This window comes from Tupaia chinensis, unplaced genomic scaffold, assembly GCF_000334495.1.
Source record: "Tupaia chinensis unplaced genomic scaffold, TupChi_1.0 Scaffold000320_1, whole genome shotgun sequence".
Taxonomy (NCBI): Eukaryota; Metazoa; Chordata; class Mammalia; order Scandentia; family Tupaiidae; genus Tupaia; species Tupaia belangeri.
The window spans coordinates 5,159,318-5,185,269 of NW_006159813.1; the positions used below are offsets into that span (position 1 = coordinate 5,159,318).

The following is a 25,952-nucleotide window of genomic DNA, read 5'->3' on the forward strand; positions in this document are numbered from 1 at the left end:
TTAGAGGAACATCAGTATCCACATCTGAAGTTCTTCACAAGCATGCTGTCCAGCCTAATGGCTCCCCTAGTCCCCATAAGCCCTGTTCACATTCTTAGCTAGGATGACAGCGAGAAGCAGACATCTTACTTTCAAATCTGCTTCACTGCTCATTGACTGCGTGACAACTTTGATAAGTTATCTAATTTTTGTGGCCTTCAGTTTCTTTAGTTGTAAATGAAAATAAACAGCTCATGTTTAGTTCGTGGTGACTATATGCTAGGCATTTTACATATCTAACTTGATTTAGTTCCCAGGGGAGGATAGAGGTTAAGTGGGCCTTGAAGGCTGAATAGGAGTTGGCTGTCCATAGAGGGAAGATGAAAGGGCATCCAGAGAGGGCAAGTATAAAGGTGGAAGTGGACACAGTGAGCTCCTTGGGAAGGAAGAAGAGTAGAGAACAGACCAGGAGTGATGGGAGACGGGAAGGAAAGCAGAGAATTTCCAAGCTCCTGGGCTCCATGAATAAGACATGATGCTCGAAAATGGTCTAAATGCAGATATCTCCGCCTGTACCCCAGCCCCCAGAGAAGATGCCCCTTTCTCAACTTGGCAGTGTGTATGCCTTCTTTTCTCAGTCCCAGAGACATTAAGACTCCGAGCAGCACTAAGACTGTAATTATGAGCCACACATGACTCTTTACGTTTAAGTTAATTAAAGTTAAACAGAATTAAAAATTCAGTTCCTCAGTGACAATAACGACATTTCAAGTGCTAATTGCCGCATTGGCTAGTGGCTATAGTACCAGACAGTGCAGCCATGAATTATTTCTATCATTGCAGAAAATCCTACTAGACAGTAATGACTTAGGGGAATCTTAACACTCTATACAGAAAAGTTCCTTTCTCAGCTTCTGTCTGATCATCCACAAGCAAATTAGTAGTAAGAATGATAGCTGGTGCCATGCCATTAAGTTCTGTGGGCTTTACTTAACCGCATCAAAAGGCTCTTTGAAAAGTTCATGTAAAAATACATATGAAAAAATGGCACGAATTCCTATTTTTTTCACCAAACAAAACTGTGCATGTTAATTTAATCTTTCTCCAAAGTGTTATCAACCTCTTTTAAAAGAAGAGTAAACTAATACCAGTTAAGTGTTCCAAAACCAGACAGTGCAGCCATGAATTATTTCTATCATTGCAGAAAATCCTACTAGACAGTAATGACTTAGGGGAATCTTAACACTCTATACAGAAAAGTTCCTTTCTCAGCTTCTGTCTGATCATCCACAAGCAAATTAGTAGTAAGAATGATAGCTGGTGCCATGCCATTAAGTTCTGTGGGCTTTACTTAACCGCATCAAAAGGCTCTTTGAAAAGTTCATGTAAAAATACATATGAAAAAATGGCACGAATTCCTATTTTTTTCACCAAACAAAACTGTGCATGTTAATTTAATCTTTCTCCAAAGTGTTATCAACCTCTTTTAAAAGAAGAGTAAACTAATACCAGTTAAGTGTTCCAAATTGCACAACTTATGACTAGCAGAGCCAAGAGTTGAACCCAGTTCTATCCAGTCCAATCCACCGTCCATGTCCTAACTCAGTATGCTACCCTGCTCATTCAAAACTATCAAGCAATTAGATCCCAGGGTGAGCAGATCTGTGGCAACAAGCCAGATGTCTCCTTCAGACCTGATTATCACTGACTGATTATGGGCTGAGAATTGAACTAAATCTACTTCTGATTTTGCTTCTAGGTGAAGGGAAGCAAAACAGCTCAACCCAGATGAGCCGCACTCCATATTTTAATATGGTCCCATATTAAAAGTATTCTTCCCCTGCTCATCACACAGGACTTTGAAATAAGATTGTGCTGGCAAAACACTTCAACTACATTATTTAAATGAAGGTATTAATGGCTTCAAAATAAAAACAAAAACAAAAGGATGATGACAAAAGACTCCAAATCTGTGTGATCCATTTGAGAGTTGTCTAGGTAATCATACCCTGTGATTTTTTGTGAACTGGCCTCATTCAAAGAGGAATGTTGGTTTACTTGCTCTGTCACCTCTGGCTTAGAATGAGCATCTGGACCAGTTTTCTTACCTCTATTCTAAACAAAACAAAACAAAACAAAACAAAGGATCTGGGCTGACCATCAGTTAGACCTAGTCTCAAATCCCAGCTCTGTTCTGTGGCACCTTAGAAACCTTAAATAACTTCTCTGTGCTTAATTTTTTTTTGTCTTTAAAATAGAGCTTTTAGGGACCAGCAGATGGCGTTAATGGCTATGTCACTGGACTCACATGTAGTCAACTGTGGTTCGAATCCCAGACTCAGTGGCTTAAACTCACGCCAGGCACGTGTGCATGTATGCCCAAGATCCTGAGAGGAGAATGGAGGCGAAAAGGTTGAGGCGTGGCCATGCCCCCTGGGGGGTGATTTCTCACTTTCTATCTCTGTCTGTCTCCATCTTTCTGGCGATTGCATGCACCCTATAGCAAAAACCTCTCAAAAAATTTAAAATAGAGCTTCTAATGTCTGTTTAGATTAAGTAAAGTGACTTATGTGTGCAAGTACCTGGTACATGGCAGATGCTCAAAATATATTAACTTTTTCTCTTCTCTGCAGAATTCCCATTTCTAATTGTATGATATTCATAGGATTAGGAGTTTCAGAGCTGAAAGGGAGCTGAGTGACATTTAGAGCAGCTTTCTCAACAGACAGTGCCCTATTTATCACCATGTAGGTTTACAATGGTTTACATTGACTTGGGAAATGTCTATAATCAAGAGACTCTCTTTGGTATGTTTTGGTGACATTTTGTAGAGGGTAAAACAAAATGTTCCCTCTGAAAAATGCAAACCTCTCCAAGCAGAAGAGCGGAAGTGACTTTGATGTAGGCCATGTGGACTGTGAGAAACACAGCAGGAAGAGAGCCTGGCTGGCTCTGAGGGAGCAGCTAGGGGAACCATTTGGGGCTATGCTGAGTTCCACTCAGTTCTAGGCTCAACTCCATCTTCTAGCTCATCCCAAAGGACTGCCTGTATACTAGATTGGGGATGGAGAAGTCCCCAAAGCTGGGAACATAGACGATATGGATAGGCAAGGGCCAGCCTTGACACAGGGACTCACCCAAGTTGAACCATAGAACAAGTCACATTGTCCACCTTGGAAAATCAACAGATGGCACAGCCTGGTTAAAACTGGATAGGAAGATCCAACAGACCAAAAATATAGAAATCAGGAGAGTAGAACTCAGAGGGTAGAAGACCGGAGGTGAGACAAGACTGATGGGACATCTGGAGTTTGGTACTAGTCCTATCTCCATCTTAGAGGATGGCCAAGCTGTGGAACCTACCCAGATAGCTTCAACCTGAACCTGTTAGAGTTCAAGGATAAGGACATAAAGTAGTTTAGTGCTTAAGAAGTCAGACTCAGGGTTGGCAGGTGGCGTGATGGTTAAGGACGCTGGACTCCCACATGGCCAACTGCAGTTTGAGTCCCAGATCTGGCAGCTTGCTTTCTCTTTCTCTCTCTTTCTGTCCTTCTCTGGTCAAATCAAAATAAATAAGTAAAATAAATTTTTTTTTTTTTTTAAATCAAATAAAATAATTAAAAAAAAAAAAAAGTCAGACTCTTGAGTCAAGAATAGCCTGGGTTTGAATTCACAGTCACTAGCTATATGACTTAAGCTTCTGGTGTAACTACTCCCAAGCCTCAGTTGCCTCATATGATGATGGTTATGAGGATGATGGTGGTAATGAAGATGCTGATATGGTCATAGTGAACAGGAGGAGGAAGACCGCCATGGCAGTGGTAATGATAATGATAGTGAAGATTATGAGGTGATGAAATTGATGAGGGCAATGACATGGATGATTGTGATGATGGTGATGGTGATTATGGTTGTAATGATGGCTCTGCTGATGAGGAAATGTTGGATGATGACAATAGAATAATGGTGACAGTGATGAGAATGACGGTGGTAGTGGTAGTGATGATGGTAGTGGCTTTGATGAAAATGGTAGTGGTGGTGGTGGTAGTGGTGATGACAGTGAGAGCCAATACTTCAGAATGAATATCAAGAATAGGCTGGGGGACCAGCAGTTAGTGTAATGGCTATGTCACTGGATTCCCATGTAGTCCACTGTGGTTCGAGTCCCGGACCTGGTGGCTTAAACTCACACAGGGCGCGTGTGCATGTGTGCCCAAGATCCCAAGAGGAGAATGGAGGAGAAGGGATTGCAGCGTGGCCATCCCCCTGGGGGGTGATTTCTCGCTTTCTGGGACCAGCAGTTAGCATAATGGCTATGTCACGGGACTCCCACATAGTCGACCACCGTTCGAGTCCTGGACCCAGTGGCTTCAACTCACGCCGGGCACTTGTGCATGCATGCATGCCCAAGATCCTGAGAGGAGAATGGAGGAGAAGGGATTGCAGCATGGCCATACCCCCTGGGGGGTGATTTCTCGCTTTTTATCTCTCTGTCTCTCTCTGTCTTTCTGGTGAACGCACATGCCAAAAAAAAAAAAGAAAACCTCTAAACAAAAAAAGAATAGGCTGGAATGCTGGGCTACACAACTAATCATGTGACAGTTGACAATTTAGTTTTTCTTTGTTTATTTACCCTATCTGTAAAATGGTATTAATAATCACTCATAGCTCATAGAGCTGTTGTAAGGGTTATGAATTAAAACATAGGTACAGAGGCCAGCAAGTAGCGTGGTGGTTACGGTGCTGGACTCCCACATGGCTGACCACATTTTGAGCCCCAGATCCAGTGGCTTGAAACTCATACTGGGCATATGTGCAAGCATGCCCAGAATACCCAGAGGAGAATGGAGGAGAAGGGATTGTGGTGTGGCCACCCACTCCCCAGGGGGTTGATTTCTTACTCTCCCTTTCTCTGTCTCTCTCCAGCAAGCACACATGCCCCATGCACAAAACCTAAACACACACGTACAGTGCTTGGCACATAAGTACATACTAAAGGCTAGCTATCATTATTATCAGTATTATTTTTATTGTGTTCCCTTTATCTTCAGGGTTATTCCATTTGTCCTGAGCTGCTATTATTCAAAGCCCAGAGCTTTCTTTAGTCATGGTCAGAATGACTTTATTACCCTGGGCCAGTCCCATAGCACAGTAGTTAAGTGCTCTATGTAGGGGAGCCGGATCCCATGTGGCTAATTGAAGTTCAAATCCTGACCCCAGGAGTTGGAAAAATATACCAGGGATGTATCTATACATGCCCCAAATTCTGATGGGATAAAGAAATAGGAAAGGGACTGAAGCATTACTACACCCCACTATGGGGTGCTTTCTTTTTCTCCCTCAGTTCCCCCCTGACGCCCAGCAAGCGCATGCACCCTTTGGCAATTAAAAAGGGGAGTGCTGGCAAGTGGCATGGTGGTTTAAGGTGCTGGTTTCCCACATGGCCAACCACAGTTCGAGTCCCAGACCTGGCAATTTGCTTTCCTGCGTGCTCTCTCTCTCTCTCTTTCTCTCTCTCCCCCTCCCTCCCTCCCTCCTTACCTCCCTCCCTCCCTCCCTCTCTGGTCAAATTGAAAGGAGTGAAGGAATGAAGGAAGGAAGGAGGTAGTTAAATAATTCTTTTTTAAAAAGGGTAGCAATGACTTATCACATTGGTCTACAGACCTTCTCTATCTCTCCCCCCCTCTTAGTTTTTCTACCAAATGTTATAGGCATTAAGTTGTCCAGGGATTTGCAGTGCATGGATTTCTACTAGGAGATGGGCCTCCTGTTTTCCCTGTTAAGTGGGAAAAGGAGAAGGGATAAGTAAAATCCACATCTTGGCCATCCTGAAATGATGTCCACAAAATGGATAAAGGCCAGCCATTGGGTACAGCAATGAGCTCACCTTCGGTTCCATCAGTGAGCTCCCCTTCATGCTTGTCAACCAGGGTTGCCTCCCCACAGGTTGTTAGTGATCCTTCATGGTGGTAGGTTTGGTGCCTAAAGCTCATGGCTCCATGTAGGTGCCTGGGGATGAGCCACCTAGGTTCTGCATAGCTCAGGGCATGGGGATCAGAACAACCTGCTGTTGTACCTTCCTCACCTGTCCCACCTTACCTTTCAGAGATGTGGACAGCAAGTCACACAAACCTCTGCCCCTCGGCGTGGAGAATGACCGAGTCTTCAATGACCTGTGGGGAAAGGGCAATGTCCCCGTGGTCCTCAACAACCCGTATTCAGAGAAGGAGCAGGTAAGTGCATGGCTCCAGCCTGGCACTCATACTCCTACGCCTCCCAGCTTGGAAGGTTGAGGCCAGAAACACGTGTCTTAGGATATGAATTTTGGCTTTGTTGTGGTTTGAGTTTGGTTTGATTTGATTTGGTTTTGTAAGCTTGCCATTTCTTAAATTTTAATTTGTTTCTACCAAGAAAGGCATTCACATGGTTCCAAATATAAAAGATGCATGGTGAAGTTTTCCGTGGCACAGTCACAGTGGCACAGTAGTAACACAGTGCCCCACAACTGGAAGCCAGATGACTGTCCATGGATTTGGCTCCCCAAATCATCCTAAAAAACATGTTGTGTGCACACACAGGTGCCCAAGATCCCGAGGAGCCGGTAGGCTGGGGAAAAGCCATTGCAGCATGATGAGACCTTGTTGAGGGTACTTCTTTCTCTCTTGTACATGAGCACATGCTGTTATTAAAAAAAAAAAAAAATAGAGGGAACCAGCAGTTAGCGTAATGGCTGTGTCACTGGACTCCCATGTAGTCGACCGCAGTTCACATCCTGGACCTGGTGGCTTAAAACTCACGCCAGGCACGTGTGTGTGCGTGCCCAAGATCCTGAGAGGAGAATGGAGGAGAAGGGATTGCGGCATGACCATCCCCCCTGGGGAGGTGATTTCTCCCTTTCTGTCTCTATGTTTCTCTCTGTCTGTCTGGCGAGCGCACGCGCCCTATAGTGGAAAAAACAAACAAACAAACAAACAAAAAAAACCTCTCCAAAAACAAAACAAACAAAATAGAACAAAATCCAGCAGGTGGCATGGTGGTTAAGGTGCTGGACTCCCACGTGGTCGACTGGTTCAAGTCCTGGACCTGGTGGCTTGAACCTCACACTAGGTGGGTGTGCGTGCATGCGTGCCTAAAATCTCAAGAGGAGAGGGGAAGTGGCCCTCCCCCTTTGAGGGGTGATTTCTCACTTTCCTTCTCATTGTCTTTCTCTGGTGAGCACATGTGTCTTATGGCAAAAACCTAAAAAAAAAAAAAACAACTTTTTTTCCTTTCCTTTTTTTTTTTTTTTTTTTTTTTGAGAGATTTTTTGTGCTCACTGGAGAGACAAAGAGACAGAAAGCAAGAAACCACCTGCAAGGGGGGATGGCCACACCATAGTCCCTTCTCCTCCATTCTCTTCTCAGTATTTTGGGCGCACACACACACACACACACACACGCACTTCCAGCATGAGTTTGAAGCAACTGGGTCCAGAACTCGAACTGTGGTCAATTACATGGAAGTCCAGCAACATAATCATTATGCCATCTGCTGGCCCCTTCCTCTCTTTCTTAATCCCAGCTACCCGACTTCTCTCCTCAGAGGCAAGGAATATTAATGATCTTTAAGCAATATTTTATTATAGGCAGACACACTTTTTTTTACGTATTTTTACACAAATGAGACACACTTTCTTTTTTTTACATATTTTTACACATTGGTTTGTTCCTTGCTCTTTCACTTATCATTATATCCTGGAGATTAGCCCTAATTAGTAGGTGAAGAGACTCCTAGTTCTTTTGTATAGCTGCATAATATTCCACTGTATGACTGTGTCATAATTTATCAAGCCAATCCCTCCTGATAGACATTCAGGCCATTGCCAGCATTTTGCTATGATGGTGCCGTAATGAGCGACATTGTGCAAATGCCTCATCTGCACATGGCAGGCTTATCAACAGGATAAATTCCTAGAAATGGAATCACTGGGTCAACGGTCATGTACACATGTGATTTGGGTGCATATTGCCAAATCACTCACCAAAGAGGTTGTCCCAATTCTACCAGTAAGAGAGTGGCTGTCACCCCACAGCCTTGCCAGCTTGATCTGTTACCAATGTTTTTATTTTTACCATCTGCTGGGGTGTGTTTTGACAGCTGAGTCAATATCATTTCCAAGAGTGGCTAGATTTGGCTGGAGATCAGCTTGCCTTTTTTTCTCACCTGCCCAGACAGCTGATGGGCCACGCTAGACCAACCCTAGGGAAGCAGGTGACCTTCCCGCCCACCCTCTGTACTGCACCAAAGTATGGGTGAGATCACCAGTGAGGGGTCAGAACAGTAGAAGACCCAAGTCACTCAGCAAGTGATGATGAATTGCTTCCTCTTGCCCACTACCCCATCTTGCCCGAGCCCTAGATGTCTTTCTTGTGATACTTGAACTATAGACAACACCCTTCCTTATTGGTTCCTGTAAGTGAGGACTCAGAAAACCTCTCTATGTAGTTTAGAGGGAGAATGAGACATTCCAGAGCCTCGGTGGGAATCATTTCCCTTAGCTGCTGCTAGCTGGCCATCCGGACGTCACGGATTCCCACAGTGGGTCAGACCCATGATCCTCCAGGTTGACTCCCTCTAGCAGTGCCCCCTGGGAAGATCTGGTGGAACAGCATGTTGTAGACTCTTAAACTGTCTTCAAAAATCAAAGCCACATTGCAGGCTTGCCTGGTAATAGTTAAATGAACAAATGAAGTTTAAAACTCCTTTATATTTTCTTTTTAATTGAAAACAAAGAGGTTTTTGCCATAAAACAAACCCTCCCAAGACAAAGAAGGACAGAAAGACGCAACCTCAAGCAAAATTTAAGCTGTCAGCATGGTTTGTTCGGCCTCCACTGTGTTTTCCTAAGATAAATTTTATATTTATATTTTTAATGTGTTGCCAATGCTTTAACATTTTACATAAATATACCTATAGTTTTTCTTTAAAGTGTGCACAGTCTGACTACATCAAGACCATATTCTTTTGGTGCAACAATTTGTATGGGTCGAATAGCAGCTCCTCCCTCTAGACTGGGCTCTCCACTTTGTCAGAATCCCCACCTCTCCCTATCGTCTCACTCTCTTTAACATGCAGTGTCCATTGTCGTTTATTATAACATCAAAGCTATTAGGATGAAAGTTATATCTTTTTGTATCCACATCTCTATTATAAATGGCAGGTGGAGATAGACAAGAGAGTCGTGTGTTTCAGGAAAGGTGAGAAAGATTCCGGTTTTTTTGTGAAAATAAATAATGACCTGATATGTTGAATATGCAGTCAAATGCTCTGTTTCTGAACTACCCAGCCTGCCTTCCTAATTGAAATGACCTACCTGTGCCCTCTAGGTTTCAGAGTTTGTAATTCCTGGGCTATGGTAACTCATGAGATACGAGTTATGGGGAAGAGCAGCACCATGGGGAGGCCACAGATGGTCACTGCCTAAATCTGGACAGTGCCAGGCCTGTGGCTATTCCCTTTAATGCCATCTACCTTATTTAAACAGTGACAACACAAAAAATGTGACCTTCAACTTTGAACCTGAGATACAGGGCTCAGTATTAAGATCAGGGCAGGGGAAGCCATTGGCCTCTTTGCAGGACACCATGATGAAAGGATCAGGAAGCAGTATTAAGAACTTGCCTAGGGTTGGTTCTGTAGCCTAGTGGTTAAGGGAGCCTGATCTCATGTGGCTGGTCTCCATTGGAATCCCAACAATGGTGACTTGGAAAACATACCAGGTATACAAATTCATCCAATGGATGGAGAAATGTAAGCAGAAGGATTGTGGTGTGATCATGCCCCCTTGGAGAAAGGTATATTCTTCCTCTCTCTCTCTCTCTCTGGTGAGTGCATGTAACTTCTGGCAATATTCTTTAAAGAATTTTCCCAGAACCTCCTCTGAAATGGAAATCTCATTTCCTTAGAGAAGAAGAAAAGGACTTGGAGGGCATTGAACAGAGAGGGAAATGACTGCACCTTCCTGAGGTTAATATTTCAAAGCAGGTTTCAACTGGTGAGCTTCTGGAAGCAGGGCATACAGCCCAGCCACACTTGAGATTCCTGTACTCACCGTTACTCACTATCAAATCCTCCATGTGCTTCCTGACCCAAAAAGATTCAAGCCCACTGGCTTGCAAGATCATCCTGGCTCTGTTGACTGGGTTTCAATGTTCCAAATGCCTCTCAGAAATAGAGCTGACAGGAGGCAGAGACCTGGCACTTGGTTACATTTGTATCCCAGCTCCAGAGCTAAGGAAACAGCTCTGTTACTGCCTGCTAGACACCTTCAGAGCCACAGGCTTCAGAAATGGTTTCTGGACTGAGCAAATTAATAGAAAACACAATGTTCTTCCTCTTGTCTTGGAAGACCACCTCCTATATTCAGCCTCGCCTGACCTGCTGAAATCATTCTACCTAGAACTTCTGGCATCAGCTTCCATGCTCCACCCACTCGTAACCCACATTTGCTGCTTGTTTAAGCATCTGTCGAGGGCTTAGGATTATTAAAACTGAAGAGGGACCCACGTATTACCTGCTTTCTTAATTCTGGTCTGTATTTTCCCCAAGGACTGGCCAAATGACTATAGAATGCAAGTGAAGCAGGGCAGGTGCAGGCTAGATATGAGAAAGAACTTCTCGACTCCAAAGACTTAGCTCCCCAAGGGAATAGTGCAGTCAGTCCATTTGTCCCAGAAGGGATTCTCATCTTCCCTGAGGCTCTCATTTGTCAAAATTCAAGGAAAATTAGTCATAGAGGTATCTGCTCTTAAATCAGTCCCAGAAAGCAAAACCATTCATCTTAATCTAATGATCATTTCTCTTGCTGATAGTCTGGGTCAACTGCAGTAGAGCCAATGAGACTTGAGTCCCCGGTCACTAGAACACAATGTGTGGCTAAATTTTGTGACCCTTATTGTTAATATCCCTTGCAAATTGCATCTGGCCTGGAATGATAGCAGATAAAATGAATCACTTGGCCACTCAGCAAACATTCCCCCAGTACCTACCCTGTGTGTAGCCCTGGGGTGGAAGCAGAGATGAGCAAACACAGATCCTCAAGGACACATGTAGAAGAATAGACGTGTATGACTTCATTTCATGCTAACAGAGGAATGCAAAATGCTATGGAAACATACATAACTCAGCAGGTAGTAGGAAAGGTTTGCCCCTAAAAGGTGACATTTGACCTGGGTTTATAGATCATGTAAGAGTTTGTCTGGAAGAAAGAGAAAACCATTATAGTTAAAGGAATAGTTGTGGCCTATCACTTTTTTTTAGGATTTATTTAATTTTATTTATTCATCTATTTATTTTAAACCAGAGAGAAACAGAGAGAGAGGGAAAGTGAGCAAGCCACCAGGTCTGGGGCTCAAACTGTGGTCGGCCATGTGGAACTGTCCAGCGCCTTAATCACCACACCATCTGCTAATTCCTAGATCACATTTCTTTTTCCTTGCTAAAGATCATGATTAGAGCTCTGAGGTTCTCTTGTACCACCTGAGACACACATTGAAGCTTGAGTCCATTCTATAGGCCCTGTAATAATAATCACTGTAAGCAAAAATGCTACTGTAGATAAATAACATGAGAAACTGCTCTTTGTCCAATCTCCCTGCAGAACCTTAGGATCTGAATCAAGACTTTCTCACCTACCCTTCTTAATAAGCATCTGTCTCTCTTGCCTGCCTAATTTGTTTTCCTAAGGGACAAGGGGTGGAACTGTGCCCCATTTGGAGACAGATCACCTATTTTCAGATACTAGTTAAGCATCAGTCAAGTCCTTCATGGGTGCAAGTGGGGAAAGCTCCAGTCTTGGGAGAAGTGGTGTTTCCACGTGGGGTTCTCCCTCTCATTCCTCCATCCGGCCACCCCTGCCCTCTCTACAGTCTCACATGATCAGATAGTCAGATAGAAGACCGATACATTGAAATCCCCCTCCCCACCCTTCCACTTCATCAGGAGCCTGGCATTCCTTTATTCCTGGGGACTAGGGCTTTCTGGCTGCTTTCAAAATGTCAAAATCTATTGAGAAGCTTTTTTTCTACTTCCAGGTAAGTGTCAGCATCACCCCAGTCTCTCCAGCAGAGATCTCTAAATTATGAGTGAGTGGGGGACAGGCTTGTGGGCTCATTCTTTCCCAGTCTTTGGAAGATTGAAGGTTGCCAGGGTCCCTCTGTACACAAGCATGTACCTCCTGGCCAGCTGGTGTGGCTCTGTTAAAAACCAAAGGGGCAGCAAGACCAGCCTGGGTCTGAATGAAGGCAAGCCAGCGACACACTCTGCCTCTCAGAAACAGCCCAGAGTGCTGGCGGGAAACCCAAGACAGCCCTAACTCACTGCACATTAATGATGTCAGGATAAAAATAACAATAACGTTAGATGGTAACAACACCACCTCACATTTGTGTAGCCGCTGTGACACTTGGTCTTATACACCTACAGCTTAGAGACCCAGAGTGCAGCTGGGGTCAGACCAGGATTGGCCCCCTCCTGGCCGGTGAACTTGGTCAAATGACTAATTAACATGTGTGCTTAGTCTGCCTTTCTAATGGGGCTAATAGACTCATTAAGTTGTAGGGAGGGTGAAATGAGATAATGCATGAAATAATAGTGTCACCCATGCAATAATAGCTACCATTGATTGAGTCATATCAGGTACTGTGCTAAGTGCTTCAGGTCCATGATCTTATTAATCCCCAGCCCGATGCGATGCAGTGTTAGTGTCCTCATTTTACAGATAAGGAAAATGAAACACAGGGATTTAGTGGCTTGATAAGGGTCACATAACCAGTGTCTTAGTCTGTTTTATGCTACTATAACCCGAGTCTGGGTAATTTATAAAGAACAGGCTTTTTCTTACAGTCCTAGAGTCTAAGCACTGTAAGTGAAGTCTAAGGCCTGCTCCTGGCAAGGGCATCATCCCATGGCAAAGGTGGCAAGGCAAAACAGCACACATGGGAAGTGAAAGACAGGGCTGAACTCATCCTTTCATCAGGAAGCCACTCCCACAGTAATGCCATTAATCCACCCTTAAAGGTTCCATCTGTAAACATCATTGCATGGAGGATTAGGTTTCCAGCACATGAACTTTGGGAGATACATTCAAACCAGAGCAACGAGTAAGTGGTAGCGATGGGTTTTAAGTCCAAGCTGTGGAGCCCCAGAGCCCAGCCTGAACTCCACAGGGCCCGGCACAAAATAAATGCTCAAGGAATGCTTGACATTATTATTGTTCTCATTGACTAATTATTTATATTGCTCGTTTAGGTATGTTGTTAATTATTATATTGCTGATGTAAGGCAAATAGGGCAAGAGGCTCTGTCCTCATTTTACAGATAAGATCCTGTGGCCCAGACGTGACCCAGAGCGCCAGGTGATATCCACTGAGTTATGACAAGGCCGTGTCCCTTTCTCTTTATGACTACATCATCATCCTTGTCATTCATACGAATTAAAGTAACATCTGTGATTTATGTCTCCTGGGGGCCAAGTTCTAGAACAATAAGGCCTTGAGAAGAAAGTAGGAATTTTGAGAGCCTGGATCCCAAGCCCAGCTCTGTTGCTTGTTATTTGTTAATTTGGAGATAACCATTTTACCTCTCAAAGTCTCCATGTTCTCACCTGAAAAATAGTTTACCACAACGACTCAAGAGCCAGTAGACATGGAGTAGCCTAGCCCAATCAGGCACAAAATAGGCATTTTACTAAAAGTTACTGGAAATGAAATGAAATTGAACATGATTATGGCCCTGGAGGAGTTCACGGCCAAGCCTTCATCTTTTCATATATGCCCCAACCTCCAGAAACTTTTACTCCCAAGATAAGTTACATACACAGATACGCACTATAGTCATCATGCTATGGTATTTGGGATTTCAGAGACTCATGCACAGATGTCACCCACAGAACTCACCTGGCTGGCTTTAGCAGGTCCTTCGGCCCCACTTGGGCTGACATCTAGGGCATGCCTATTGGTTATTCCCTTCCCAAGACCCCTCTTTGAGTCACTTCCTGTATTTTGAGACCAATTTCTCTCTATGGGAGGGTGTCCTAAATCTCTAGCCACAAGAGGTGGTCCAACTCACTTCCACCCCCACCTCAGTCCTATCAGCTATTCCTTCCCTTGGTCCAGCTCATTACTAGAATTAGACATCCAAGTTGGATTTTCCCGAGAGCATCTTTGGTGTCCCCATTCATAGGTGACCAATGTTCTTGTGATTCCCTCAAACAGCAGGCTCCCTCCCCTACGAAGATGCTTTCTGGGGATTTAAAGCACACAGGGTCTCTCTCAGCCCCAGGTGCATCCAAATCCAGTTCTTGGCTCTCTCACTTCTTCCACCTGTGCCATCACCTGCTCACTGACTCCCGGTCTTTATAGCAACCAGCCATCCCGGTCCTTCTGCACTGGGTAGTTGGAGCCAGCATGGAGCCAGGAAGTGGGGCCTGGAGACTGTTTAGGTTCAGCCCTGCTGGAATTTCCACATATTTTGCTGTTTGTTTTAACAGTGAATTCATTTCAGGCTGTCTCAACTGTTGTCTAGTGGGACAATGATAATCTCGCCTGTGAATCAGCAACACCCAGGGTCTGTTTATTCCATGCATCGCCCCAGATTCAAATTCTTTTTCCATAAAAGTGAGGTTGAAGTCATTTTTCCTCCATTTTTCCAACTCAAGATCAGTTGCCAAAACCCCCTCCAAACAGAGACTCTTAGAGGTCAAGAGACCCAACCCACTTTTAACATCTGAGGTTCCCAGAATATTTTAAAAGCCTTAAAAAGGTCAAAATGTAATCACAAAACGTGTGCATTTTTCATATTTACATTTATCAAGTTAATACTTCTAACGAGCACACCCAATAAAATAAATACAATACTATGAGGTTAGGCTATGAGATAATTACAGGACTCATTTCAAAATCAAGTGCTAGTGCACTCTCTCTTCTGGCCTAGTAAAGGCACCAAATACAACACTCTAGTAACATCTGGCTTTCCTGTGAGATCACCGTGATTTGGAGAAAGCGTCAACAATCTAGTTTAAAGGCCTCCTATCCTCCAGGTGTCCTCAACTCTCTCCACTCCCAAACTGTGATGGGCCTGACCCCTGAGCACCCCCTCCCTTAACCATCTTCCGTGAGCTGTACAACATGGTCTGCTGAATCAGGGGAAGAGGGAAAAAGAGAGGCAGGATAAGCGATTTCAAGCTTCCGTGGAGTTACTGTAAAAATGAATCGTATTAGACATAATGCTTTGACCACACTCTAAGGAAATTCTACTCCAAGGTAGTAAACACAGTTGGTTACATTTTATAAGCAACAATTTTTAAATTACACCCATGAGTGAGTACCTACTGTTTTGTGGGTCTGTGGGCCTGGACCCTGAGCAGCCACAGCTTGTAACTGGGTTCCACTTACTGCCTTGAAAGGTGCCACAATACGTGGCATCTGGCCCTAGGGGGGGCGGGGTGGCCCACTGCCCAGCCTGGCCCCAGCATCCTGCCCTCATTTCAGGACAAGTGGAGTGGGCAGGTTGCTGCAGGCCTATGATGCAGGAGCTGCTGCTGCTGCTGCTGCTGGCCATGGTGTGAGAATAAGAGGCTACTTGCTTTGCCTAAGTTTGGGCCTGGGCTCCTAAAATGGTTCGCTAAGGCTGCCAGAGTAAAGCACCACCAACCATGGCTTCCGCGGCAGAATTTATTGCCTCAGTTCTTTAGGCCAGAAAGCCCAAATCAAGGTGCTGGTAGAGTTTAGGACAGAGAGGGAGAATCTGATCTAGGCCCCTCCTTGGCTTCAGGATGGCTCTTTTCCTGATCACATGGCACTCTCCCTGTATGTGTCTCTGTCTCCAGTTTCTTCTTTTTTTTTTTTTAATATAAGAACACCAGTCATATTATTGGGTCATTGGAAAAGTCATGATGCATTTTTGCATTAAAAAAAATACAGAAAAAATACATCATGACTTGTCTGATGACCTAATAACTCATTTTAACTTGATTGCCTCTGTAAAGACTCTGTCTCCCAATAAGGTCACCTTCTGAGGTCCTGGTTAGGACTTCAGTGTGTGATTTTGTGGTACCAGTTCAGTCCATCATGGCTCATAAGATGTTCTGAGTCTCCTCGGTACCTCCCTCTCTGTAGCTCTCAGTAGTGTTTTCACTATTAGCTTACTCCTTGGGAAAGATGGTTGCTTGGCCTCTGTTTCCAGATCATTCTGATTCTGATGCCAAGTTCCAGTCTTCCCACCTAAAACACCTCCCTCCATCCTCCTTTCCAGCACTTCTGCTGCTTACTTCCAGTGGCAGCTAAGAGGCCACTTACCCAGACTGGGGGCCCTAACGTTACTGCTGAGTTCAGCCTTCTCTCTCCCATTTTCTGGCTCCCCAAGGCTCTCAGTTCCTCTTCACTCCATCTCCATCCCCTCCCTTCCCGTCCTGCTGCTCCTGTAGCTGTACTGGCTGCTCGGTGCTGTTGTAGTGGTCTCCTCTTGGGTCTCTCTCCCATTACCCTCTCCCTTCTGCGATCCTTGCAGTCAGGTGTTTCCTCAGAGGAAACTCAGTTTGATGAGGTCACTCAGCCAGGCAGCCTCGGGGGTTCTCTGGGCCCTACTACCAAAGTCCTTGGCTTAGCATTTAAGGGATGCTACACTTTTCAGAATCCATTTCGTCCTTGTATTAGTCTGCTTGGGTTTTGATCACTTAGATCGGTGGCTTAAATAACAGAAATCTATTTTCCTACAGTTCCGAAAGCTGGAAAACTGAGGTTGGGCTGTCAGCTGGTTAGGTTCTGGCAAGCACATTCTTCCTGGCTTACAGACTGCTGATTCTTCACCGTGTCCTCACGTGGCATGGAGTGAGGGAGGGAGAAAGAGACTTACCTCTTCCTCTTGTTATGAGGCCACCAGTTCCACCAGATTATAGTCCCACCCTTATGACCTCATTTAACTGTAATTATCTTCTAAAAGCCCTGTCTTCAAATACAATCATACTGGAGACTAGGGCTTCAACGTATGAATTTGGGGGAGACAGAATTTATTCTAAAATAGAATTCAAATATTCATCAGACGTGGATAATGGGCTGGTACTGTTCTAAGGGATGGTGATAGAGCAAACTGAACACAATTGGTATTGTAGACACAATACCAATATTAGCTAAAGAAATACATGTGTGCACACACATATAACATACATATACATAAATAATGATGTACACATGTATACACATGTACGTATGCTATTGGGTTGTGGGAAGTCATGATGGATTTTTGCATAGAAAAACAGAAAAATACGCCACGACTTTACCAATGACCCAATGATACATACACATGTATGTATACACACACACACAAGGGGATTTCAAAAAGTTCATGAAACAAAATTAAACTACAAGTTTATTGTGGTACCAAAAAAAAAAAGAAAACAATGGAAATCCATGTATCATTTTTTCAAAATACCATTTTCCAATGTACTCATACTCTCATAAAACCACAGGCAGTGGGAACCAGCAGTTAGCGTAATGGCTATGTCACTGGACTCCCACGTAGTCGACCTCGGTTCGCGTCCCGGACCCGGTGGCTTAAAACTCATGCCAGGCGCGTGTGCGTGTGTGCCCATGATCCCGAGAGGAGAATGGAGGAGAAGGGATTGCAGCGTGACCATCCCCTCTGGGGGGTGATTTCTCGCTTTCTGTCTCTATGTCTCTCTCTGTCTGTCTGGCGAGTGCACGCACCCTATAATGAAAACCTCTCCAAAAAAAAAAAAAAAAAAACACACAGGCAATGATAAGGACGAGGGAAACATTAAAGTATGGTAAGGGTGATAGGGAGCAGAGAATCGCCAAGGTAGGTGCTGTTGTGAAGAAGGATCTGAAAAGATGTAGTAGGAACTACGTTTGAACACTCTGTGGCCAACCACTAGAACTCAGTCTTTTAGCTCAGGAGTCTGCAAACTTTTTCTCCAAAAGGCAAGAAAGGAAATACTTTTGGCTTTGTGAACCAGTTAGTCTTGGTCTCCATCGCAACCACCCAGCTTGGCTGTAGAGCATAAAAGTAGCCATAGATAATAGAGAAACAAATGGGTATGACTGTGTCCCAATAAAACTTCATTTATAAACACTGAAATTTAAACTTCTGAAGTCGGCAGGTGGCGTGGTGGGTAGGGGCACTGGACTCCCACATGACTGACCCCGGTTCAAGTCTCAGCCCTGGCAGCTTGCTTGCTCTCTCACTCTCTCTCTCTGTCCCTCTCTGGTCAAATTAAAATAAAATAAATGAATAAATAAATGAAGTTCATTTTTAAAAGTTTTTTTTTTAAATAAACTTCCTATGACTTTCATGTCATGAAATATTCTTCTTCTTTTTCATTTTTGTTTTCAACCATGCAAAGATGGAAAAATCAGTCTTAGCTCATGGGCTGTGCAAAAACAGACAACAGGCCACAGTTGACCTGCAGGCCAGGGCCTGAGACACCTGCTGTTGAGCAGGCAAATTCTAAGATCATGGATTGAAAGCCACTGTATGGCTGCAGCCTCCCTGCCTGCCCCTGGGCCTGGGTTGCAAGATCATTTCATGTCCTGCCCTTTCCCAGAATCCTCTTCAGCCTCCCTAAGCAAAGAAGTGTTGAGGAAGCCTTTGAAATACCCAGAAACTCACAGCTGCCTTTGCACATTTAGGAGCAGGCATCCCAGGCAGTCCTTCCAGGCTGTCCTCCCACAGACCCACCGAGATTAAACAAGTGTCTCCCGCCACCTGAGAGCTTCCATTTGAGTCCCACCACAGACCCAAAGCCAGAAAAGAACACATATAGCCACAGCCCAAAGCCCACACATGTGGCCGCAGCCCAGAGCCCACTCGTCCCCAACAGAATATGTCACAAGTGCTCATCTGCATTTGGAGCAAGAGTGCTTGGTCCCACTCTGATAAGTCATTTGCATCCTGCATGCCGGGCCCCTTACTGCTATATTAATCTCCCAGTTTGTCCCCTCCTGAGTCATCTAATATTACCGCTGGCTAATTAAAACATCAAAGCCCCAAGTACAACAGCCCTGCCAGAGACCTCCTAATGCCTGGTTTCAAGTGTGCAATTCAGTGAAACCCAGGGTAGAAGGTGGCGGAGCTCAAGAGCTCGGGCAGCCAATTACGTGACTGTTAACGACCACCCCGCCCACATCTAGAACCTCAACACATGGCCTTGTTTATGAGGCTGATCTCTCACTCGCTCTGCTCCCAGCAATGAAGGCCGTTGGCTGCCCACCCATCGACCACACCCCGCACCTCCTCCTCCTGCCTAGCCACCCTCCCCACCCTCTGGCTACTGGGCCCACTGGGACACCAGCACCAGGGCTGTTATCCCTTCTTTGGGTTTCCAGCTGCTCTCAGACTCTAGGACTTTAACTTCCTGGGCATTCCACAGAATTTCTAAACTGATTGAGGGGAACCCAGGATTGAAGGAGCATGGCTGGGGCATCTTCCATTTGGGCCAGTTGTCAGCAAGATCAAAGGAATGTGTCACTACAAAGGCCTGCCTGGACGTGACTTCTGTCACCTGAGTGTCTGGTGGAAAATATAGAAGTGAAGATGGAATTCTAAAGACACCTTTAGGATGTCTGGACAGGCCTTCAAAGGAAGTGGGGGTGTTCGTATGGGGCTTCATACAGAAAATATGAGTAAAATAAGTAGAGTTCTTCAGAAGAGAAAGTTAGAAGCAGGTAGGATGCCACTGCACGATACTGGGGCCATATTGGAAGGGCTGGGTTTGGATTCTGGGTGGACTTGAATTCTCAGATGTGCCCTCCTAGATGACTCAGAATCTGGGGAGAAGATCACAATGTGGCAAGACCCTCTTGGGGGTCCTGGTCTCTCTCTCACTCACATTCTCTCCCTCTCTGTCTCCCACGCCTCTCTCCCTCCCCAGAAATAAAGTTAAACAAGAGAGAAAAAAGAAAGTACTACTGGGAAACAAAGGGAAGAATTCACGGGGATCCTTCTCATGCTGCACAGTGTGGGAGGAGTGCAGTAATAGTGCTCGTAGCAATATTAGCAGGAGTATTAATTCTATGAGTTGATCTAGGTGTAGCATAGTAGCATTGTTAGTAATAAGTAATGGCTAACATTTAGGAGGTGGCCATAGTCATCCCAGTGACAGAGGGTGGTGGCTTGGTCAGGGTGCCAGTCAGTCAGGGGAGAGGAGTAGATAGATTCTAGAGCTTCTCCAGAAACTAAAATAGGTGAGAATCAGTGATGAGCTGGGCGAAGGGGATAAAGAAGAGGACGGTGTCCAGAATAGCTCCCGCCTGTGGCTCATCCAGGGCAGATCAATGGTAGTGCTGAGCACTGAGAGAGGAGCTATTAAAGATGACCATATCTGACTGGGGCTGGGAGAGGTAGAAGAACTGAGCCCAGTGCATATTTGTTCTATCTCACTCCCTGCATTTTTCTGGAACCATTCTTTAATTGGGCTGTTCTCCAGGCTCCAGCATGGCAGCACGGATGCTTTACCACAGGCTGTTCCACTGGCCATGAAGGTGGTTATGTTAGGTCTCTCACCTCAGGACCTTTGCACGAGTTGTCCTCTCTGTCTGCAAGATACTGCTTCCCATCCTTAGCCTGGTCAACACCTAGACTAGGTGCTCTAAGTTAGATGTCTCTTCTGTGTGTCCTCATGGTCCCCTCTACACAGCCAATACCTTCACGTTATAGCATCCATGGCATTTGGTTGCCATGGATCATTCAATTGTGAGACCTTTGGGCTGACCCCATAGTCTAGTGGTTAAGGGAGCCAGATCCCACATGGCCAACCATGAATCCTAGCCTAAAATGTCCTAAAATGAGAATTATAAGGCTACTTAGCATCCAGTAAGTATTCATTGAATGTTAACCATCAGCATTAGTCCTTTAGAGGTCTCCATGACTTCTGTCCTGGATTTAGCGCATTATATCATAACTCACAGCTCTGTTCTCCTCTCTAGCCTGAGCTCCTCCACATTATTGAGATGTGACCTCTGCCTTCCTTTCTGACTTCATCTTCTCTCACTCACCCTTACTCATATAGTCCAACCACACGGGACTCCTTGTTGATCCTTTGAACTTGTCAAGCTCATTCTTACCCCAGGGCCATTGCACTTGTCTTTCTCCCCTTCACTTAGTCATCATTGGCTCCCCCATTTTCTATTCTTATTACCACCTGAAATTATAAGGTTCTCATATTAGTTTACTTGTTATTTATCTCCACTTCTCCCACAATAATGCACCAGAAAAGCAAGGACCCTGTCTGTCTTGTTCACTGCCTGTTTGTGGAGCACCTAGTAGGTGCTTAGCAAATACAAGCTGAATATATAAATTCCCACTTCAAAGTCACTGTCCACTGATATGCTCTTTGTATGAGTGTCTTTCAACACTGGATCATCTTCTCCCCTCCTTTGCTTGGCTTTCACTTTGGGGTGTGTCTGCTGCTTCTCCCTTTCAGCTGCTGAGTGACTGGCACTTGCCTGATTGATGGGCATGCCTCTGCCTGGGCAGGTAGACGGTTACCAAAAAATATCCAGGACAGGTATGATCTTTATCAATAAAAATCTAAAACGAATGGGTCAACATTGATCAGCCTGGGATTATCCTCCCTCACCTTCTGCTCAGTTTGTTTACAGAGGTGAAGACAAATGGGAGACTGAAGGTGTTCAAGACAGAGGGAACAGTAGTGCAAAGGTCTTGAGGCAGGAACAAGCATTGCGTTTGTGAGAGGCAGAAAGTTCAGTTTTAGGGAAAATAGTCTATTTCAAAACTTTCCATTTTCAACCTCTCTATTTTCTCAGTAATTGCCTGAAATACTAAGTCTGGATTATAGCAGAAAGGCTCAAAAAAAAAAAAAAAAAAAACCAAGTAAATTGATCCAGCCTCAGAATTGATTCCTCAGCCCTGGGGACTATTATTATTCCTAGAGGATGACAGTATCCTTTCAGTCATTCATTCATTCAGCAAATATTCACTAAGTCAAGTCCGTACTCAATGTGCCAGGCCTTGTGCTACACACCAGAAAGACCACCTTCGAGTTCTTGAGCCCTGTCCTCTGAGTAGAACCCCAAATACTCTGCCCTGGTGTTTCTTTCTGGATAAGTGGAAGAACCTTGTACGCATCAATCAGGTAGGGATGGATTCTTCTCTCAGTACAGGTAGTTGGTGACTCAGGGCAGAGTCCAGGAAGAGCGAGGCCTTGCCCAGTCCCAGTGGAGACCATTCTACAGTCAAGACCCTACCTAATGTCCCACCTCCCTTTTCTCCTCCAGCCCCCTGCCTCAGGAAAACAGTCCCCCACAAAGAATGGCAGCCCATCTAAGTGTCCTCGCTTTCTCAAGGTCAAGAACTGGGAGACCAACATGGTTCTCACGGATACCCTTCACCTGAAGAGCACGTTGGTGAGTATCCCTACAGAGGGTAGACCAGATGTCTCAGCCACAGCACTACCTGTGTGGAGCTGGATGAGTCTTGGTTGTGGGAGACTGTCCTGGGCTCTATGGGAGATTTAGAATTACCCCGGCCCCCATGCACTAGATGTCAATACCTCCTGCCTCAAGTAATGGCAACCAAAAATGTCTCTAGATATTGCTTCACATCCCCTGGGCAGGAAATTCACCTGTTTGAGAACCATAGCTGCATACTCACTCATGTAAATGCTTTTTATTTGTGTTGCTTATGCCCTAAAAAAAGAAAAATCTAAGATGTTGCCAGCTATGAATACATTCTTTTTGTGCCTCATGGTCTTGCCACTTGTCATGTGTTGAACAACCTTAATTTCACCATGTGTTTTCTAAATTTTTTATCATATTTTTTATAGTCAACAACCCCACATACTGCTTTAAATTTGTGTTGAAAATAGGTCTGTTGGCTGAACGTTGTATCTGTTAGCTATTGCAGTGTAACAAACTGTCCCAAAATATAGTAGCTGCAAACAATTACTATTTATTATTTTCCAAAAGCCTATGGATCAGATGGGTGGTTCTGCTGGTCTGGACAGAGGCAGTCTATCATAGTTGGGCTTGCTCATGCATCTGTAGTCACCTGAGAGGTCAGGTAAGGGCAAGGTAATCTAGGATAGCCCCAGCTGAGATAATTCAACCTTTCCAGCGAGCTAGTCTGGGCTCTTTCACATGTGGCTATAGGATAATGACAGAAGGAATAGAAATGTGCAAGAGTTCTTGGGACTTGGCTCAGAAGTAGCACAGATCACTTTTGTCATGTTCTGTAGGCCAAAAGCAGCCCAGATTCAAGAGTTGAAGGGGGTAGGCTCTACCTCTTGATGGGAATTAATGAAAAGTCACATTGTAAGCATATAATTACAGAAAAAAAGATAATTGGGACTATTTTCTGCCATCAGTCTACCATAGAGGTGGCCAAGTGAGTTGTATCCACTCTACTAGTTCCTTGATCAACCTGGAATTGAAAAATATTTCAGAATTCTGCACCAATGACCAGTTCCTAGCCCAAAAGCCCCCAGGGTCCCTACTGAGTGGAGCAAACACTTCGGAGTCTTAAAAATGCCATCTGTTTTCCCTTACCTTGGCTGACGATCGTGCCTGAGAGTAATTTGAAATTGATACTTCAGAAATCCCCGTTGGAAATTGAGGGACAGGTCAGGTCTACCAAGAACATCAGATCCAGGTCCACAGCCCAACAAAACCAAACCATCCCCCAAATCTCTACCTTCCAGGAAACAGGCTGCACCGAGCACATCTGCATGGGCTCCATTATGCACCCTTCCCAGCACGTTCGACGGCCCGAAGATGTCCGCACAAAGGAGCAGCTCTTCCCTCTCGCCAAAGAGTTTATCGACCAGTACTACTCGTCAATTAAAAGGCAAGTATTGAGCCCACCTTGTAGCATAGTGGTTAAGGAAGTTGGATCTCACATGGCCAGTTGCAGCTTAAATACGTATGTGCATGAGTGCCTAAAATCCTGAAAGTCTGCATGAGGAGAAGGGAACGTGGCAGGACCATACCACATACCACCATTTCTCGCTTTCTGTCTCTCTCTCTCTTCCTGGTGAGTACACACGCCCTATAGCAAAAACTTCTCCAAGTAAATAAATAAATAAACAAATGTATAGAATGATAAACTTCAGATTCAGGATAGTGGTTACTTCTAGGAAGAGATCAGAGGAGCAATACCCAAAGGATTATATGATAATATTTCTCAGACTTAGACATGGCTATTTGTTATATTATTCTATATATCTTTTTGTAAGCCCGAAATTTTCCATATGAATTTTTTAAACTTCCCATACTTTCATCTATTGCCAACATTGAGACACTAGAGGGGTTCCCTTTAAAACTAAGGTTTCCAGGGCCAGCAGGTGGTATAGTGATTAAGGTGCCAGACTCCCATATAGCCAACCAGGGTTGAGTTCTAGACCTACCAGCTTGAAACTCATGCTGGGTGCATGTGGATGCATACTCAAATCTTGAGAGGAGAATGGAAGAGAAAGGATTGCGGCATAGCCATTCTTCCTGAGGGGTGATTTCTCACTTTCTATCTCTCTGTTTTTCTCTGCATCTCCAGCAAGCATACATGCCCTATAGCAAAAATCTCTCTTAAAAAAATAAATAATAAAACTAAGGTTTCCAGTTTCTCTTGAAAGATCTAGTAGCCTGGGCCTCCTTCCTATCAGGCAACAGTTGGTTGAAGCAGAGCTGTGGCTGCCCGCTCTGCCCAAGGCCTGTTTGCCACAGTCCCTACCTGGCCAGTTTAGTCATACGTACACCACTGGGCCTTTGAGGGAACTTGAGTTTGCAATCTCTGCTTTGTGCACAAGCTGCTGTATCCACAAAACAGACTCAGGACTCTCCATCAGAGAGACTGCTTCTTCCATCAACCAGTGATTCAGAGGAGAGGATGATTATCCCATGTCCCTTCCCTCCAAACTCAGATTTGGCTCCAAAGCTCACATGGATCGCCTGGAAGAGGTGAACAAAGAACTCGAGACCACCAGCACCTACCAGCTCAAGGACACTGAGCTCATCTACGGGGCCAAGCACGCCTGGCGGAACGCCGCCCGCTGCGTTGGCAGGATCCAGTGGTCCAAGCTACAGGTGGGTGGTGGAGCCAGACACCTTGAGGATCCCTCTCATGCGGGGAGGAGGGAGGGAGTGGACGGAGCTTCAGAAAGGGTCAGCTCCTAGCCACAACACCTGGTAGCCATGGTGACCTACCTGATAGTGGTAACAGGGATCCTGGAATCTCAGATTACAGCTAGATCTGACTAAAGTCATACCTTCTTTAGCCAACATGGTGGGTTGGTTGGTATGTTTTTAAATAAATGTTCCTCTCTCTTGGTGGGACTGGTACTCTCCAGATCACTTCAGGCTGCCTTTCATCTTACACCTACTCTCTCTGCTTATTTGTCTTATCTTCCTCCTCCCTGAAGGCATTCGTTTCTGTGCTCCTTGGCAGGATTTTATTCTAGGGAAGTTTAAAGTTAGAAGGAGTTTTGTTAGACCGGAAGGATTTTGTTTGATTTTTATTTGTTTGGTTCCTTTTTTTTTTTACTTTATTAAAATACTGAGTTTATTTCACATGTATATTTTTGTCTCCCCACCATTTCCATGTCTGACCACCACTACTACTGTGTCCTATCATAACATTCCATACATACTTAAAACCAAGCAAAGGTGGAGTTCCATCTTTAAAAACTAAACAGGCATTTTGGGCAACACATTCTTGGCAATAGAACCTGGACAGCATTTATCAAACACGGTAGGGGAAGTAAGTTCTCATTCTGCATTATAAAAAGGACAGCCAGATATCAACTATTACAGAAATGAAATAAGACGGAAAATTTTAACAAACTGTTTTAACTATTTTCTTAAAGAGACTTCCTCCACTGCCAGAGATTTTGAATAGCCTCCTGATCAGTCATCCAGAAGCAATTCTTGACATAATTGATAAACTTGACTTCCACTTTGGGAAGAGAACCT

At 44.6% G+C, this 25,952-nt stretch overlaps 1 protein-coding gene across 1 annotated transcript in view; it reads left to right on the forward strand.

The window, feature by feature from the left end:
* NOS1 (nitric oxide synthase 1) overlaps positions 1–25,952 on the forward strand; it is a 121,641-nt gene that overhangs the window by 12,959 nt on the left and 82,730 nt on the right. The window contains 4 exon segments of the mRNA XM_027773089.1: positions 6,086–6,212; positions 22,269–22,397; positions 23,690–23,835; positions 24,905–25,067. Of these exon segments, the coding sequence (XP_027628890.1) occupies positions 6,086–6,212; positions 22,269–22,397; positions 23,690–23,835; positions 24,905–25,067 (565 nt within the window).